Source organism: Mustela lutreola, chromosome 13 (genome assembly GCF_030435805.1).
Source record: "Mustela lutreola isolate mMusLut2 chromosome 13, mMusLut2.pri, whole genome shotgun sequence".
Taxonomy (NCBI): Eukaryota; Metazoa; Chordata; class Mammalia; order Carnivora; family Mustelidae; genus Mustela; species Mustela lutreola.
Genome location: NC_081302.1, coordinates 60,944,217 through 60,964,427, shown reverse-complemented (window position 1 = coordinate 60,964,427; position 20,211 = coordinate 60,944,217). Strand labels below are relative to the sequence as shown.

Genomic DNA, 20,211 nt, shown 5'->3' with positions numbered 1-20,211 from the left:
CATATGTGTAGGGTTGTTTTTCCCCCTCAAAAATCAGTAACGTGCAGCCTTAAAAAGGAAGGAAGTTCTCCCGTGGTGCAGCCCGGACCAACCTTGAGGACATTATGCTGAGTGAAGTCACAGAAGGACAGATGCTGAATGGCTCAGCTATGGGAGGTAATGAAAACAGTGGCCAGATTCTCTGAGACAGAAAGCAGAGCACTAGTTGCCAGTTTGGAGGTAGGAGAGAGGACTTGAAGAGTCAATGTTTAATGGATACAGAGTTTCAGTTTTGCAAGATGAGAGTTCTGGAGGTAGATGTGGTGATGACCACCCAGCAGGGTGAATGTGTTCATGCTGCTGAGCTGTGCACTTGAACTTGGTTAGCATGGTCAATTTAATGTTACCTTTTTTTTTTTTTGCCACTAATCAGTACAGTGATTCCTAGGGGTGTTAAGCTAAAAATAGGTACCACAATGAATATGTCACCTGTTTCTCAATTGTGTCCCCTCCCCCAGAGAAATCCTCTAGTTTTATTCCCACTGAAAGATAATACAATTGAACTGTCATAGCAGAAAAATATATCTGGATCTTGTACTTATAAACGAAGGGAAGGACATACATAGTCCCTGTTCTCAAGGAACATATATGTTATTAGAGAGGAGAGAGAAGTTTAGGAATTAACACAAAAACATATCTATAAGCAACTTTTCATAATAGGTAGTGAGAGAAAATGGGTTAATATGAAAAGTAGATGCTCCAAAGGTCATGTTTGTGCAGGGTGGGGAAAGATGAAATGTCCTTCTTGCTCATTCCAAAATAGCAGGCAAGTGACACAAGCAAAAGCTTGGAGGTGGGAGCTGATGAGCCTTCCAGAATTTATCCTAGGCTAGTTGTTTAAAATGGAGAACATAATCCAGGGCCCATTAGAAGGAAATGTGGGCGAGGAGTGTGTGTGTGTGTCTCTCTACATTTATTTCCTATGGTGCCAGAGACTGTGTCCTGTTTTTCACTTATTTTCTTTTTCAGTGCCTACAAGGCAGGCAGGTAGATTGATTAATGTGATGGAAGTTTCTCAGTAGGAAGTGCCATAGCAAGTACAAACCTGGGTCTGTTTCGATAGTTTGCCAAATATTTGCCTACTTGATGACCGTCAAACACAAATTGCTCCATTGTGCCAGGTTACCTACCATGGTAGAAAGACAGATTAAAGTTGAAGGTAAAGTGAGGGACAGAGGTTTTCTTTTAAGTGACGTTAAAAGTCAGGTAAGTTTTGCTCTAAGATGTACCATCAGGGGAGGAAGTCCAAGTTACAATAATCAGTTAGACCAGGAGAATATTCAGTGCATCTGGAATGGATTCTTGGTGTCTGGTTTTACTTCTAGAATTCTCTTTTTGTGGTAAAACTTACATAAATCTACCATTTTAACCATTTTTTAAATGTATGATTCAGTGTTTTTTTTTTTTTAAACTGAAGTATAATTGACGTTAATCTGGTTTTCAACAAGTAATTTGACAGTTACGTGCATTATGAAATGCTCACCATGATAAATGTAGTTTCCATCTATTATCACGCAGTAATTACAATTCTATTGACTGTATTCCCTCTGCTGTACTCATGATCCCCATAACTTATTCTATAACTGGAAATTTATACCTCTTAATCCTCAACACTTGTTTTGCTTGTCTCCCACCCCCTCTCCCCTCTGGCAACCATTAATTTGTTTTCCATGAGGCTCTTTCTCTTTTCTGTTATTCTTGTTTGTTTGTTTTTGTTTTTTTAGTTTTCACATATAAGTGAAATGATATGATATTTCTCTTTCTCTGACTTATTCCACCTAACGTAATAGCCTCTAGGTCCATCCATGTTGTTCCAAATGACAAGGTTTCATTCTTTTTTATGGCTGAGTAATATTCCTCTGAGAGAGAGAGAGAGAGAGAGAGAGAGTGTGTGTGTGCACGCGCGCATGCTCCCGCACTTTTGCATGTGCACATGTGTGTGTGCGTGTGCTTGCACACATGCACTCACACACATGTATGTATTATATCTTATTTGTCCATCATTTATCTGTTGATGGATACTTAGGTTACCTTCATAGCTCAGTAAATAATGCTGCGATAAGCATAGGGTGCATACATCTTTTGAAATTAGTGTTTTAGTTTTCCTTGGGTAAATTGCCAGCAGTGGAATTACTGGATTGTATGGTACTTTTATTTTTAGTTGTTGGAGGGACCTCCGTCCTGTTTTCCACAGTGGCTGCACCCATTTACATTCCCGCCAGCAGTTTGTGAGGATTCCTTTTCCTCCACCTCCTCACCAGCACTTGGCTCGCACTTAGTCTTTTGGACACTAGCCCCCCTGGCAGGGGAGAGGTGATACCACATTGTGATTCTGATTTGCATTTCCCGGATGCTGAGTCAGGTTGAGCATCTCTTCATGTGTCTGTTGGCCATCTGTACGTCTTCTTTGGAAAAGTGTCTATGCAGGTCCTCTGCCCATTTTTCCATCAGATTATTTGTCTTTTTGGTGTTATTTGGATATTAACCCCTTATCAGAGATATCATTTGCAAATATCTTCTTCTATTCAGTCGCTTGCTTTTTCATGTTGCTGATGATTTCCTTTGCAGTGCAAAAGCTCTTAGTCTGATGTAGTCCCATTAGTTTATTTTTGCTTTTGTTTCCCTTGTCTGTGGAGACACAGCCAGAAAAATAATGTCCCAGAGATTACTATGTTCTCTTCTAGTTTTATGGTTCCTGGTTTCACATTTAGGACTTTAATCCATTTTAAGTTTATTTTTATGTATGTTGTGAGAAAGTGGCCCAGTTTTATTCTTTGTAAGGTTTTCCCAACATCATTTTTGAAGAGTCTATCTTTTCCCCCATTATATTTTCGCCTCCTTTGTTGTAGATTGGCAGATCATAAGGGCATGGGTTTATTTCTGGTCTGTCAGTTCCATTGCATTGTGTTTATGCCAGTACTGTTTGAATACGGTAACTCTGTAGTATAGTTTGAAATATTGGTTTGTGCTACCTCCAGCTTTGTTGTTCTTCCTCAAGATTGCTTTGGCTATTTGGGGTCTTTTGTGGCTGTTTTTGTCTTTTGTGGTTCCATACACATTTTAGAGTTATTTGTTCTAGTTCTGTGAAAAATACTATTAGTATTTTGACTGGGATTGCATTATATCTGTAGATTGCTGGGACGCCTGGGTGGCTCAGTGGGTTAAGCCGCTGCCTTCAGCTCAGGTCATGATCCCAGGGTCCTGCGATCGAGTCCCGCATCAGTCTCCTAGTCCCATCAGGGAGCCTGCTTTCTCTCTCTGCCTCTGCCTGCAACTCTGCCTGCTTGTGCTCTCTCTCTGACAATAAATAAATAAAAAATCTTAAAAAAAAAATCTGTAGATTGCTTTGGATAGTATGGATATTTTAACAATATTTATTCTTCCAGTGCATGAGCATGGTATATCTTGCCATTTATTTGTGTTGTCTTACTGAGTTTTTAGAGTATAGGTCTTCAACCTCTTTTGTTAAATATAGTCCTAAGTATCTTATTCTTTATTATGCATTTGTAAATGTTATTATTTTCTTAATTTCCCTTCCTGCTCTTTTGTTACTAAGTATATAGAAATGCAGCAGATTTCTGTATACTGTTTTTTACCTCCCACAACTTTACGGAATTCATTTATTCTAATATTTTTTGGTGGGGTCTTTAGGGTTTTCTCTATATAGTGTCATGTCATCTGCAAATGGTGACAGTTTTACTTCCTCCTCACCAACTTAGACATTTTTTAAATTTTTAAAAAATCTGATTGCTATGGCAAGGATTTATCGTGCTGTGTTGAAAAATGGTCATGAGAGTGAACATCCTTGTCTTGTTCCTGATCTTAGGGGAAAAGCTTTTAGTTTTACACCTGAGTAGGATGTTAGCTGTGGGTTTGTCCTATATGACCTATATAATACTGAGGTATGTTACCTCTGTACCCACTTTGTTAAGAATGTTTATCATGAGTGGATGTTGAATTTTGTCAGATGCTTTTTTTAGATCTTTTGAATGATTTTATCCTTGATTTTGGTAGTATATATCTTGCTGATTAACTTGAGTGTATTGAACCATCCTTGCATCCCTGGAATAAATTCCACTGCTTGTGGTGAATGATCCTTTTCGTGTATTTTTGAAATTTGGTTTGCTAATGTTTTATTTGCAACTACATTTATCAGAGATACTTTTCTTGTGGCATTCTTGTCTGATTTTGGTATTAGGGTAATGCTGGCCTTATAAAATGAGTTTGGAAGCATTCCTTCCTCTGTTTTTTTGTTTTTGTTTTTGTTTTTTGACTAGTTTAAAGAGTGTTATTACCTCTTTTTTTAAATGTTTGGTAGATGGGGTGCCTGGGTGGCTCAGTGGGTTAAAGCCTATGCCTTCAGCTCAGGTCATGATCCCAGGGTTCTGGGATCAAGCCCCACATTGGGCTCTCTGCTCAGGGAGAGAGCAGGAAGCCTGTTTCCCTAGCTCGCTCTCTGCCTGCCTTTCTGCTTACTTGCGATCTCTGTCTGTCAAATAAATAAATAAAATCTTTTTTATTTTATTTATTTATTTTATTTGTTGAGTCTTTTTTTCTTGATGAGTCAGCTAAAGCTTTATTAGTTTTCTTTACTTTTCAAAGAACCAGCTCTTAGTCTCATCGATCTTTTTTTTTTTTTTCTTTATCTCATTTATTTCTGCTCTGTTCTTTATTATTTTCTTTCTTTTGCTAAGTTTGGACTTCGCCCTTCTTTTTCTGGCCCTGTTAGATGTAGAGTTAAATTGTTTGAGATTTTTCTTGTTTCTTGAGGTAGGCCCATATTGCTATAAATGTTCCTCTTAGAAGTGTTTTTTCTGTGTCCCAAAGATTTTGAATTGTTGTGTTTCCATTTTCATTTGTCTCCAGGTATTTTTTTCTAGTTGATTTTTATGTTGACACACTGGATGTTTAGTAACATGTTATTTAGCCATGTTTGTGTTTCTTCCACTTCTCTTTTAATTGATTTCTAGTTTCATATGGTTGGATAGACAGTTGATATAATTTCAGTCTTCTTAAATTTATGAAGACTTGTTTTGTGGCCTATTATGTGATCTTGAACATGTATTCTGTAGTTTTACATGGACTGTTCTATATCTCTTAAGTCCATCTGGTTTCATGTATCATTTGAAGCCATGGTTTCCTTACTGATTTACTGTATCAGTGATCCATTGATATAAGTAGGGTGTTAAAGCCCTCTACTGTTATTGTAATACTATCAACTTTTCCCTTTATGTCTGTTAATATTTGCTTTATATGTTTAGGTACTTCTGTGTTAGGTATATAAATACTTGTTACATCCTCTGATAGGAGTGATCCATTTATCCTTACATAATGACCTTTCTTGGTCTCTTGTTAATCTTTGTTTTAAAGTCTATTATATTTTTAAATTTTTTAATAAACATATAATGTACTATTAGCCCCAGGGGTACAGGTCTGTGAATTGCCAGGTTTATACAGTTCACAGCACTCACCATAGCACATACCCTCCCCAATGTCCATAACCCCACCCCCCTCTTCCTACCCCCCTCCCCCCGGCAACCCTCAGTTTGTTTTGTGAGATTAAGAGTCTCTTATGGTTTGTCTCCCTCCCAATCCCATCTTGTTTCCTTTATTCTTTTCCTACCCCCCAAGCCCCCCACATTGAATCTCTACTTCCTCATATCAGGGAGATCAAATGATAGTTGTCTTTCTCTGATTGACTTATTTCGCTCAGCATAATACCCTCTAGTTCCATCCACGTCGTTGCAAATGGCAAGATTTCATTTCTTTTGATGGCTGCATAGTATTCCATTGTGTATATATACCACATCTTCTTTATCCATTCATCTGGTGATGGGCATCTGGGTTCTTGACATAGTTTGGCTATTGTGGACATTGCTGCTATAAACATTTGGGTGCACGTGCCCCTTTGGATCACTACATTTGTATCCTTAGGGTAAATACCCAGTAGTGCTATTGCTGGGTCATAAGATAGCTCTATTTTCAACTTTTTGAGGAACCTCCATGCTGTTTTCCAGAGTGGCTGCACCAGCTTGCATTCCCACCAACAGTGTAGGATGGTTCCTTTCTCCGCATCCTCACCAGCATCTGTCATTTCCTGAAAGTCTATTTTATTCGATATGAGTATACCTACCTTCATTTTTTTGCCCCACTTTCATTTGTAACGTGTATATTCTCCTGTTCCTTCACCCTCTATGTCTTTAGACCTGAAGTGAGTCTTCTATAGGCAGCTAATAAATGGACCTTTTTTAAAAAAACCCATTAACTCAGTATCTTGTGATTGAAGCATTTAGTGCATTTACATTTAAAGTAGTTATTGATAGGTATGTACTCACTGCTATTTTGTTAATTGTTTTCTAGGTTTTGTAGTTCTGTTTCTTTCTTCTTCTCTTGCTCTTTTCCCTCGTGGTTTCTTGGCTTGCTTTAGTGCTTGGATTCCAGTTTCTTTACTTTTTTGTATTAATTATGGGTTTTTGGTTTGTGCGTGATTGCCATGGGGTTCATATGTAACATCCTGTGTGTATAGCAGTCTATATTGGGTTGATAGTCAGTTAAATTCAAACACATTATAAAAGCACACTAAATTTTTATTACCTCTTCCATGTTTTATATATGTTGTATTTTGCATGTTTTTATTTTGTGTATCCCTTGATAATTTTTGTATATATAATTGAACCTCCTTACTAGTTTGTAAGTGAACACCCCACTGCATGTGGCAGTGCAGGTGCCTGTGGGCAGGTGGTTGGATGGGCTGGCTTTTCAGGGGAAAACAGGGGCAGGCAAAAATGTGGAGCTAGCAAGGTAGATGAAGAGTGTCAGAAATGGCTCCCTAGAGAGCCAGAGTTGGAGGCAAGAAAAATAGCACTGGCCAACACTTTCCTTCCAGAGAACAAAGGTCTGCAGATCCCTGCCCCTCTGGCATACATCCTGAAGTCAGTCAGTAAATCTCTACCTGTGTATGCCAAGCACTTTTCAAACTCCTGCATCTGTGCTCTGCCTTCGGCCATTATTTAGCATGCTGGATATTTAAGGGCGGAGACCTCATTTCCTATAGCTCTTTAGCTCCCTGAGTCAGCCCCACTGGTTTTTAAAACTCCCAGAATGAAGTCCTGATGATTTCAAAGCCAGATGTTTTAGGAACCTGCCTTCATAATGTGGATCCCTCCCCAGGGGCCAGGATACCCAGTGTAGGGCCGGATACCCTCACTCCTCTGTGCCCACGATGTCCCTACCATTTGTGGAGAGTCCCACGTGGGGTTTAGTTCCCGATTGTGTCTGTACCCCTCCTCATGTGGCCTCCTCTCCAGGTCTAGCTGTGGAAGGCCTGTTCTGCCGGTCTTCAGGTAGTTGTCAGAGTGGGTTACAGTATGTGTAGTTGTTGCCTCACTGCAGGGGAAGGAGGTGAGTTTGGGATCTTTTCTACTCAACATCTTCCGGGCCATCCTGTAATTTCTTAAATGCCCAGGTAATTCTGATATGCAGCTGAATTTGGAAGCCACTAGGTTGAGATTTTGTCCCTCCCGTCATTATGATTTCAGCTAGGTTGCCATTAAAACAGGAATGGGCATGTTCTTTTTCACCTCTACCATATTCCTTCAGTGGGTATTTTTAAAGTACTGTTACAGTCTAGACACCGAAATATAGCATTATTGTGAATCTTAGAGTACCGTGGTAAATCAGAAATGTGAATGTGAGGTTTTCAGAGATCGCACATGGTGGTTGTACATAAAAATCCAATTGTATATTGTTAGGTTGAGAAAAAAATTTTAAGATTTTGTTTATTTTAGAGAGAGAGTGGGGAGAGGGACAAGTAGACTCTGTATGATGTGGGGCTCCATCTCACAACTCTGACAACATGACCCAAGCTAAAACCAGGAGTCGGCTGCTTAACTAATTGAGCCACCCTGGTTCCCCTGGTTTTTCATTCTTGCATATTTCCACTGATGTTCAAAGCATTGTTATAAATGTAAATGTTTATTTTGAAGATGATATATGCCTATGTATTGATAGTGGCTGAAAATAAATTTAAAAAGCAGACTTTGTGATGAGCAGTAAATTTGATACAAATGGAGTAAAAATATTCAAATTTATTATATCTGTCATTATAAGCTGGAACTAGTCTCAAAGGATAAGAACAGTTTATGCATTTATTCAACATTTATTGACCATGCTAGGTGCTGGGAATCTATTGGGAATAACACACAGGAATAGTGAGTTTTTGCCCTCAGAGTATGATAACGGAGTGATAGAAGATACAGTGGGTTACACTGGGAAGTGATGGGAAAGAAAAGTACTCCAATGGAATGGTATAATGAGATCTGCAGGAGAAGCAGGCAGAGAAAGGTAAAAGCAGCTAAGGCTTCACAGCAAGATGAGCAAAAGCCCTGGGGAGCCTATATTCCAGGAGCACCTTGTGTGTTACTAGAATCAACGTTGATCACTGGAGTGGGGGAATGGGGGAGGGGGGTGAGGGGGGTGAGACTACACCAGCATGAAGCTGCCAGAGGATTTTCAGTGCAGAGGGAGGGAGATGGGAGGTATGATCCAGTTTACTCAAGCAGAATCTCAGAAACATTTTACTGGAGAGCAGAAGTGAGATGATAAGAGGCAGGATCAAATGAAATGTTGATCAGGTAAGAGTTGATGATAAGAGTTGATCAGGTAAGAGTTGATGAGGACTGAAGAGAGACAAGAGAAGCCTAGTTCTAAAGATGTGTGGCTTCCACAGGTCAGGCCTTCAGTGTGCAGCCTGCTTGCAACTGAGCCTCATTCCTGGTTTAGGGAATAGTAATCCTTAGAAGACACAGAAGATACTGAAGTAGAACTTGACTTCACGTCTCTATCTTCTTGAAGAAGGTACATGGTTTGGTTTAAGCCCTGAAGTACCTCAACCTCTTCCTTCAGTTGCTGCTGCCTTTCTTCATATTGATGGATTTTTTTCTGTATTGCTATGATAAAAAAAAAAAGAAATTTCAGGTTAGTATACTGTTTTATAAATAATGTACAGTTTTTAGCCTCTTTGACTTGCAAGTGTGTAATACACACTTTGTGCCCCAAATGAAAAGAATCTAGAGCCTTGTGAGCAGGAACTGGTTCTTTTATACCTTTGCTTCCTTTTCAAATTCAGGACAGAATTCTAGTTTTTAATCACATAAAGCCAGTCAGTACATCTTTAGAGCTTGAGTCCCCTTTGTATATATTTGAGAACTCAGAAGCAGAAACTGTATAACTTTCATGCTGCACATTACCCATTTGTTGAGAGATAAGTGCAAAGAGCACGTGATGAGAATATCAAGAGCAAGTTTTTCATAAAAATGCATCCAATTTTTAATGTTACATAAAAGCTTTTGGTTTTATTTAGAAATAGGAAGGACTTTATGGTGGAAACTTAGGAAGAAGATACTTTAATTAGGCTTTGTAAATAAGAGTATTACTCAGTGACAGTATCATTTTTTGAAAACTTCAAGGCTGAAGAATAACAAAACACACATATAAGCTTTCTTTAGAATACCTGTAGTTAACTGTCTGGAATGTTAGAACTGAGCAACATTAAACTAAGTAAGAGAGTCTGTATCAGTACGGATGTCAAGTTAGGTCTTTTAAAAGTTGGTTCTAATGCAATTCCAAATAGTGTCTCCTCCTGGCGTCCCACTCCCCCCCAAGTACTACACTGTAACGTATATCCTCCCAACTAACCCATACATGTAGTGGAAACGTGTATATGTGAAAGAAAAGTAACAGAGATGAAAGTCCCCTACAAAAGAAGGCTTTTTAGAAAAAGATTTTAAAGGTTGCTTTTTCTTTTCTTTTCTTTTTTTTTTTTTTTAAAACATATAATGTATTATTTGTTTCAGGGGTACAGGTCTGTGAATTATCAGGCTTACACAATTCATAGCACTTAACCTCCCCAATGTCCATCACCTAGCCACCCTATCCCTCTCACCCAGTTTGTTTCCTGAGATTAAGTGTCTCTTCCAGTTTGTTTCCCTCCCTGGTGCCAACTTATTTTTTTTCCCCTCCCTTCCCCCCACAATCCCCTACCCTGCCTCTCAAATTGCTCCTATCAGAGAGAGCATATGGTAATTGTCTTTCTCTGATTGACTTATTTCGCTAAGCATAATACCCTCTAGCTCCATCCACATTGTTGCAAATGGAAGATTTCTTTTTTTTTTTGATGACTGCTCAGTATTCCATTTTATATATATACCACATCTTTATTCACTCATCTGTTGATGGACATCTAGGCTCTTTCCCTAGTTTGGCTATTGTGGACATTGCTGCTATAAACATTCAAGTGCACATGCCCCTTTAGTTCACTACATTTGTATCTTTAGGGTAAATACGCAGTAGTGCTATTGCTGGGTCACAGGATAGCTCTATTTTCAACTTCTTGAGGAACCTCCATGTTGTTTTCCAGAGTGGCTGTACCAGCTTGCATTCCCACCAACAGTGTAAGAGGATTCCCCCTTCTCTGCATCCTCTCCAACATCCGTCATTTCCTGATTTGTCGTTAATTTTAGCCATTCTGACTGGTGTGAGGTGGTATCTCACTGTGGTTTGATTTTTATTTTCCTGATGCCAAGTGATACTGAGCACTTTTTCATGTGTCTGTTAGCCATCTGGATGTCTTCTTTGCAAAAATGTCTGTTCATGCCCTCTGCCCATTTCTTGATTGGATTATTTGTTCTTTGGGTGTTGAGTTTGATAAGTTCTTTATAGATTTTGCAGTCAAATGCTCTACCCCTGAGCTATACCCCCTGCTTTATAGATTTTGGACACTAGCCCTTTATCTGATATGTTATTTGCAAATATCTTCTCCTATTCTGTTGGTTGTCTTTTGGTTTTGTTGACTTTCCTTGCTGTGCAGAAGCTTGTTATTTTGATGAAGTCCCAATGATTTATATTTGCCCTTGCTTCCCTTGCCTTTGGGGATGTTTCTAGGAAGAAGTTGCTGCAACTGGGGTTGAAGAGGTTGCTGCCTGTGTTCTCCTCAAGGATTCTGATGGGATTCCTGTCTCACATTGAGGTCTTTCATACATTTTGAGTCTATTTTTGTGTGTGGTGTAAGGAAATGGTCCAGTTTCATTCTTCTGCATGTGGCTGTCCAGTTTTCCCAATACCATTTTTTGAAGATACTTTTTCCCATTGGACATTCTTTCCTGCTTTGTTGAAGATTAGTTGACCATAGAGTTGAGGGTCCATTTCTGGGCTCTCTATTCTGTTTCATTGATCTGTGTGTCTGTTTTTGTGCCAGTATCATGCTGTCTTGATGATGACAGCTTTGTAATAGAGCTTGAAGTCTGGAATTGTTATGCCACCAGCTTTTTCTTTTTCAACATTCTTCTGGCTATTTGGGATCTTTTCTGGTTCCATATAAATTTTAGGATTATTTGTTCCATTCCTTTGAAAAAAGTTGATAGTATTTTGATAGGGATTACATTAAATGTGCAGATTGCTCTAGGGAGCATAGATATTTTCACAGTATTTGTTCTTCCAATCCACGAGCATGGAATGTTTTTCCAGTTCTTTGTGTCTTCCTCAATTTCTTTATAGTTTTCTGAGTACATATGCTTGCCTCTTTGGTTAGATTTATTCCGAGGTGTCGTATGGTTTTGGGTGCCATTGTAAATGGGATCAACTCCTTAATTTCTCCTTCTTCTGTCTTGTTGTTGGTGTATAGAAATGCAACTGATTTCTGTGCATTGATTTTATATCCTGATACTTATCTGAACTCCTGTATGAGTTCTAGCAGATTTGGAGTGGAGTCTTTTGGGTTTTCCACATAACATATCATATCATCTGCAAAGAGTGAGGGTTTGACTTCTTTGCCAGTCTGGGTGCCTTTTATTTCTTTTTGTTGTCTGATTGCTGAGGCTAGGACTCTAGTACTATGTTGAATAGCAGTGGTGATGGTGGGCAATCCTGCTGTGCTCCTGACCTTAGGGGAGAAGCTCTCAGTTTTTCCCCATTGATAATTATATTCACTGTGGGTTTTTCATAGATGGCTTTGATGATATTGAGGTATGTACCCTCTAACCCTACACTGTAAAGAGTTTTGATCAAGACAGGATGCTGTACTTTGTCAAATGCTTTTTCAGCATCTATTGCGAATATCATAATGGTTTTTGTTATTTCTTTTATTAATGTATTGTATCACGCTGATTTGTCGATGTTGAACCAACCTTGTAGCTTAAAGGCTGCTTTTAAAAAATATGTGGGTACTTACATTAGCAGTGAGCAGACGTTCTCAAGAGACTGTTAAAGGATAGGCTGATTATAAATGCAATACAAAATCTGAATGGAGAGTAGGACGCTGTGGTTGTGCAGCTTTCAGGGGAGCTGTTCACACTCAGTTCGGTGTCCCACTCCGGCCAGGATGTGCAGTGCACAGCCTGTCCAGCTGTGGAGGCTTGATAGAGAAGTCAGATCATATTCATCCGTAAGTGGAAATTTAGCTGGTTTTGAAAGCATCTTAAAGGTGGGAGGACCTACTCATTGAATGGTTGAAGTATTATTACATAAAGTGTCCTGTTAGTTTCAGGTGTACAATATGATTTCAACAAAACCTTTCTATAAAATATCAACCACTTAAGTCCTTGCCCCCACCAGGCTTGCTTCTTTTTCAAAAAGGTCTCAACTGGTTTTTTCTTGCTCGTCCTTAGAATCAGTGAATTGCAACCCTCCTTCCCCCAGTTAGACTGAAGATTAATGTTGGGAGAACTAAAATTTGTACACATCAAATCAAGGGAGGAGGCGTCAAGCAGCAGTGTGGTCACGGCCTTGCCACCTCCCCAGGTCCTGCTGAGTCCTGAACCTGGGGCCCAACGACCTCCCATTTTACAATTATTTAAAAGAGTAGAAACAAGTAATTGAGTCTTTTCTGATGACTAAGGTATTGCATATACGAATGTGGAAAATCTAATGCAGCACTGTCCAGCCACCTACCCCTAACTACTGTTCCCATTTGGGTATATTTTCTGTGGGTGTGTGGGCTGCTATTGCTATGTGGTGGGCTTTTTTCATTTAGTAAAATGATGAACGTTCTTCTAAAATGATTTTTATCACCTGAATAGTATTATATTACTTCAGTATATATAAATTATGCTGCTGGGTTAAAATTCACCTACCTGCTTGAAAATTGACAAATGTGTCTTCAAACAATTTACAGTCAAAAAGTGAAGTCCCGATTTCTTCATAGTCTATAGGGAGAAAAACATTTTCAGTTTTAATTTCAGTAACGGATGTAGGCAGAAACCCCTTACAAACTAACCCCAGGTAAAGGAAGTACACAGAACAGTCCAGCACTGCACCGTCCTCCTCAGGGACATGGTGGAAATGCACATGCAGAGGTGGCTCTGCTACCGCCTCAGAAGCTGCAGGGAGAGGCCCGCTCACGTGTGTTAACAAGCCCACCAGGGATTCTGAGGGGATCATGTTTGAGAAGTACTTAGTCTCTGGTAAAGAGGAAATGAATGAAAGAATGTAATGATTAAATTTTTGGATGTTTGCTTTTACTTTCACTTTTTAGTTTTGTCCTATAGAAAATAATCCTTTTCAAATAATTATATATCTTACATTGGTGCCTACAGTATAGACTGTCAAGTTTTTCCTTGTAAAATAACTGCATTTATCATGGTTTTTAAGCTTTCACTGTAGGGTCTAAGAAAGCTAAGCGGCTATATACCTGCATATACAAATGGAACTTCGGCTTCCCAAAGAGCTCCTTCTGAAAGGTCACGTTAACTAAGTGAGATATCAGACAAAACATTCTTTTCTTCTATAAGCTTTGAGTAGACATTATCAAAAAAAGACATAAGGAACAGAATCTGAGTCAAATCAAAAACTGTAATATGATGCTATTCTCAGATGTTAGCAACAAGCGGTAAGGGGGCAGATGTGTGACTGCCTGTGTTTCTGAGTGTCCACAAGCTGTCAGTGGTTACTCTCAGCTATGCGCATCTGCAAAACCCAGCACAGCTTGCCGGGCACCACCCTGCTGTTTCCTGAATTAATGAGTTTGTGAATTACCCACATCCTGTTGGTACACAGAAGACTAGAGATCTGGAACAGTGAACTGTATTAAAGAAATTGCATAGAAAGAAAATGTGTACTTTTGGTTTGGTCTGTTTTATAAGTAGGTTTGAAGAAGTCTCTGCACGTAGAAATGTGGCTATTTCGGTACCTGAATCAGAAGCAGTGTCACACAGGAGTCTTTCCTGAATCAAATGAAGTTTGTCTACTATTTCTTCAAATAAATCATTAAGAAGCCCCACTTGCTTACATTTCTTAAGAAAGTCAATCTTCACAGTTGCATCTAAGAATAAGAAAAACATTTTAGGAGGAAATGATCTTTGGGCAGCTCTCATAAATCCCTTTATGGTCATTTCTTCAGACCTTGCCTGGTGCTGGATAAGCACAGTCAGTAGGATCATAAATACAGCACATTTATCTTTTTAAAAATTTTATTTGTCAGAGAGAGCACAAGCAGAGTGAGAAGCAGGCTCCCTGCTGAGCAAGGAGCCCAGTGCAAGACTCCATCCCAGAACCCCAGCATCTTGACCTGAGCTAAAGGCTGCTGCTTAACCGACCGAGCCAGCCAGGCATCTCAGCACCTTTATCTTCTACTGTGACTTCGTCATACATACCTCATGTTTTCCTCACTGAAACAGTGTTACAAAAAGTGAAAATAAAAACTTCTCTGCTTAGCCTAATTTATCTGAATCAAGAGGATTTTCTAAAATTTAGCTTCATATTTTTGAGATAGTAGCTCCCATCATTTTTTTCTGTCACAGTTACTGTGTGTCATTATAGAATGTCTGTTTCCCTGACAGAAAAAGACAGTGAGTGGCTTCAGCTTCCTGGACCCCCTTTCTGGGGTCACAGTACAAGAGGTAGCAGGGGCCTGGATTCTGAGCTCAGGTAACCCTGGCTTCTAGACCAGGAAGTATATCCTTTGTTAATAGCAAAGAACAGTGGACCATCCCCATCTCAGTTACTTTGAGCTGCGGCTATGATAGAGTGGATAGTTACGATAAAAGGTTTCTATTCTTATGATTACTATAAGTCTAGACGAATTAAGTGGGATACCAGCTTTGAAATAAATGAGTTATGTTTGTAAGTACTGTAGGTCATATTTGATACAAAATTTATAGCAAACCTGTGTGTCTGCCACCCTCCTCCTTCATTTGTTTTATGAATCGATCTAATGTCAATGTTTCCGGTGGCTAGAGGGAGAGAAAAATCCAGATTACACTGATTTATTGTTGACATTTAATACTGTGTAACATGAAAACCAGTCTTTTGTTACAGACAATTCAATGATATGCCTGTGGTGAAAATCATGCCCCATATTCGTTGGTAGTTTACATGTAAACATAAAATCATTTTTGTGTAGCAAAACATCAAGAGGCATGGCAAACTCCTCTTGTATAAACAGTAAGAGGTGAAGGTTGCTGGCTCTTTTAATTTAGCTTATATGAGTATATGTTTAAAAAGTGGTCTCCAATCCCCAAAACATCTCATTCACTTTGCACAAAACAGTAATACGGAAAACTATGAAAATTACAGATTAGGTCAAAGTGTGCATCACGCAGCTGAGTGATACTTGGTTGGGTAAGGATGCTTTCCTGCAGCTCTGCCCCTCTGAAGGCCGTAAGCACACCGCGGGCTCTGACACATTCACTGATGTGTGGTGCATGTGTTATCGGAGCCATGGACTATCGCCTCCTGAAGGTCATGTGGTGGGATACCCAACACATCCAGCTTTATATTCATCTCATTATGGTTCTGTTACAATTTTACCGGATATGTGAATGTTTAAAATAAGGAAGAAACTGTGTGAAGAAACTGAAAGCTATAGTAAAATGAAGTCAAATTACCTGTACATGAATGTCTGTTGGGAGACATTTCTTCCTTCCTCTTTTTCTTTTCACTCCTAAAAAATCAGTTGAAAATATAAATCATGTAGAAACCAGAATCCATAGAGGAAAAGACTGATGCTTGATTATGTAAAATAGAAAACTCTTCTATGCTAAAAGTTATTACAAAGTCAAAAGATACAACAAACCTAGACTAAATGTTTGCAACACTTATGATAAAGCACCAATTTTCAATATAAAAATCTTATAAATCAATATAAAAAAGACGAGTAGAAAAATAGGCAAATGGGGAACCCTCTAGGAAGAGCTCATTAAATAGAAAAACAGACTGTGTCACAGGAAAACAGATACATTGATCAAAAGGGGAATACACTCAATTTTACTCATAAAGATATGCAAAATAATAATTTTCTACCTATCAAACTGACAAAGATGAAGGCGTTTAATATATAACGTTTGCAAGGATTGGAATAATTGCGTACGGTGGGGTGACCTCTTTGGCGAATTAGCCAGTTATCACGGTTTCATTGTTTATACTTTTTGACCCAGCAATCTACACGAAGTTTTCCAAATGGCACAGCTGCATAAAGGCACAAAGATGAGAAAAATGCTAGCGACACTATTCAGTGTGATAGAAACAAAAACAGCAATAACCTCAGTGTCCATCATGCAGAGACTAGTTCAGTTGTAATTCAGCTACACAACTGAATAACACAATGGGGTATTATGCGCCTTTCAAAAATGAGGTAGATCCATTTGTACAGATAAGGAAGGATGTCTGAGTGAAAACAAAATATAGTAGTAGGTATGTTTTTACAGGAAATTTTATAAGTATTCAAATGAAACTGAGTTTCTTCTGGGGAGAGGATTCATAACTGTGTTATAATCTGCTTTTAAAAAAACGATTAAAATTTTTTTTAAATTTTAAATTTAAAATACTGGGGCACCTGTGTAGCTCAGTCAGTTGAGCATCTTGACTCTTGGCTTGGATCATGAGACTGAGCCCTGTGTCTGGCTTCACAACAAGTGTAGCGCCTGCTTGAGATTCTCTGTCCCTCTCTGCCCCTCCCTTCCAGCTCATGTATACTCTCTTAAAAAAAAAAAAATTAAACTACAATATTGTTACCTTTCCCTATCAGTAAACACTGATTGAAGCTATATTTTTTATAATAATTTCTGATAAAAGTGTACTGACTGAAAAATGAGGGTAACAATAGTGTTTAGAGAGTATTGTTTACCACTAAAAAAATGCAGTTGGCATGACACAGAACTAAGCCTTTTCCAAAGAGGTCCTGTCTGTGGCCCACAGTAAGCGTTCCAGATTTAGTGCTGGTGAGACACTGCTATTCACGCAGCACACAGAGGCCATTCATGAGTGAATGTGCATCCCGTAACTCCAGTTAGCCAGGGCCCAGTTTTCCTTAATTATAACTGAAATGCTAATCATGTATTCTTAGGGAATTTTAGGGAATATGCAGCAATTTATCGATTTTAGGTACTGGAAATTCTGATATTCTTTTAGAAGAGAAGAAGTCACAAAAGTCCAAGGTTTTTACCACGTCCTCGTTTGGCTCTCTGATTGTAGAGAGGAGGGACGATTCCAGCCAGAGAATTTCCTGGGAGTCGGTCTAGTTTGCAAAGAAGAAAAATTAGTCCATTATACTGCACACTGTACAAAGAAAGTGGCAATTTTGTAAATATATAAAAATTTAACTCAAAAATCTATCTTTAAGTCAGGGAGGCCAGTAAATCAAATCAGGATATTCCATGTCTTACCTAAATGTATACCTTTCTTTAAACCCATAGTAGTAAATTTTAGAGACTTACCATTATGAGTGTTGTTCAGTGAAGCATGTTGTTTGCAAAACACTCTGAAACATGCAATTTCAAAGAACTGTTAAGTATTTTTACTTACACTTTTAACTATTATGCCTATTTTCTTATGACTTGAAAATGAACCTATTTTTCATGATGGCTTTACCCTAAATATCTGTGAAAGAAAAATGCTGTCCAAAGCTGTGTAAGTCACCCTCATCAAATGCGGACAGAGCCTCTCTCAGATGTCTTTTGTGCTCTGAGCCCTCAAACTGGTATGTTCTCAGAAGGAATGTGTGTGAAACATTTTGAACAATGGTAAGTAACTCATATATAGTGGTCAGTGGGATTTTACTGTATAAAAAAAGATATCTAAAGATCCAACATCTAAGGCACATTTTCATCTGACTACACAAAGTTCTACTGATCGTCAACAATAAATAGCACAAAATTGCATGCATGAATTTTGGGGAAAGTAGTTTTCTAACTCAGCAGCTATCTCCCCCAGACTTGAGAGCTAAATTGCATGCATCTACAATGGATCAAGGGCAGGGAAGGAAAGCAAGCAGCACAGCAGGCTATGAAGAAGAAATGGAGTGAGTTAATTTTGAGGAGCTGCTTAGGTCCCATTTCTTCCCCAGGCTCTATCCTCCTCAGCCCCAGCTATGTCTCCCTTCCTTTCCTTATGGTGCTGAGCTTCAGAAGACAGGATCCCTCTTGCCTATGGGAACCGTACGAATTCTTCAGTTTCTACCTCTTACATGCAATCTTCCTGGCAACCCATCCCTGCCCCAAGCAAAATTAATCTCACCCTTTGGATTCCAGTATCTGAACACTTTCATCTGCCAGGCACTTATTTTTTTTTTATTGTGGAAAATTTCAAATATATGTAAAAGTGGAGGAGGGATGATGAGCCCCATGGCTCCCTACCCATCACTCAGTTTCAACAATCATCAACTCAAGGCCAAGCCAGTTTCAGGCAAATCCCCTCCTGCTCCCATCATGCCACATGCCTCTGTGGGTTCTGGTGTCTCTTGTCCTTCCACAAGGTACTAGGTTCTCTGAGATTAGCCCATGTCCTGTTCCTCTTTATATTCTTACTGCACTTAGCAAGATATCTTGTGTAGGATAGGCACTCTAACAACTGAATATTTAAATTCAATTAAAAAGTGCATCAAAGTTCACCCGATACTTGATAATGACAAAAATGATTATTTCATTGAGTCTCCATTCATTGGTTCTACAAGACCAATATGCTTGCAATTTTAAGATATAGTGGGAATTGACTCCTTTTTGCTCAGTCTTGTAGCTTACCTAATAGTGTGTCTACTGGGTGTTTGAGGTCACTATGGAAATCATAATAAAATGAACTCTCTGAGACGCTTAAAAAAATAATAATATAATCTGAGTTTCTAAGCAAATCAAATATAAAAAGTATGATATAGAAGTAACATGATTCACACTTTCCTTTCTAGTCTCAAGCAATAAAATACCTATGGAATTTGCTCAAAATCATGTAAAATTATTTAACAAATCCCTTTTAATAATAGGCTTGCCCATGTTTTAGAATATAGGCCCCTACTTCGGCTCAGGTCATGATCCCAGGGTCATGGACTCGAGCCCTGCGTCAGGCTCTCTGCTCAGCGGGGAGCCTGCTTCCCTTCCTCTCTCTCTCTGCCTGCCTCTCTGCCTACTTGTGATCTCTGTCAAATAAATAAATAAAAATCTTTAAAAAAATAAAAAAGGAATATACTATAGCCCCCTAAGCCTGAAGAGGATATGGTGGTGAAAAGCAAGAACTCCAGAGCCCTAAAGGCCAGCTCAGCCACTCATCAGCTGTGACGTGGGGACAAATGACTAAGTCTCATAGGACTCGGTGTCTGCATCTGTAAAGCAGGGATAATAATATCTACCTCACTGGACTGTTACGAGGATTACATGGGTTAACATTTGTAAAGTATTTCAAAGTATTTTTGGCACAAAGAGTGATTATTAGATAAAATAAAACAGCGACGTTAGTACCTGAAACACTGATGAAATGGGGGGTGTGTGCCCAAAGGGAAAAATCTAGCCTCCAAATCCAATTTGAAAATACTTAGATTCTCACAAAAATCGTTATTAAAAAGATAATGCTCTCATTCAGAATATTGTGAATGAAATTATTTCACTGAAATTTAAAATACTCCATCAGAGTATATGCACATGTGCCAAAAAAGTGAGAAGCATCTGCCTGGCTTTTCAACTTCAGACCATCATTTAATTTTTTATTTCATTTTATAACTTTAAAAAAGGTTAAAACTTCTTCTAGATATCTTTTCATATGACTTTTTTTTTTTTTAAGATTTATTTTTTTTATTTGACAAGAGTGAGAGAGCACAAGTCAGGGAGAGGATGAGGGAAAAGCAGGCTGCCCACTAAGCAGGCAGCCCAATGTGGGACTCGATTCCAGGACCCTGAGATCATGATCTGAGCCGAAGGC

The 20,211-nt window shown here is 38.8% G+C and overlaps 1 protein-coding gene across 2 annotated transcripts in view; it reads right to left on the bottom strand.

Annotated features, from left to right (window-relative positions):
- Window positions 1-8,700: 8,700 nt before the first annotated feature.
- The window catches only part of LOC131813915 (histone-lysine N-methyltransferase SETDB2-like), an 89,952-nt gene continuing 78,441 nt past the window's right edge, over window positions 8,701-20,211 (bottom strand). For both annotated transcript variants that reach the window (XM_059144465.1, XM_059144464.1), the window contains 7 exons: window positions 17,745-17,788; window positions 17,474-17,545; window positions 15,918-15,973; window positions 15,197-15,263; window positions 14,222-14,353; window positions 13,167-13,238; window positions 8,701-8,987 (listed from right to left, as the gene is read on the bottom strand). In XM_059144465.1, coding sequence (XP_059000448.1) covers window positions 8,806-8,987; window positions 13,167-13,238; window positions 14,222-14,353; window positions 15,197-15,263; window positions 15,918-15,973; window positions 17,474-17,545; window positions 17,745-17,788 — 625 coding nt within the window. In that variant the 3' untranslated portion in view covers window positions 8,701-8,805. The remainder of the gene's footprint in view (window positions 8,988-13,166; window positions 13,239-14,221; window positions 14,354-15,196; window positions 15,264-15,917; window positions 15,974-17,473; window positions 17,546-17,744; window positions 17,789-20,211) is intronic.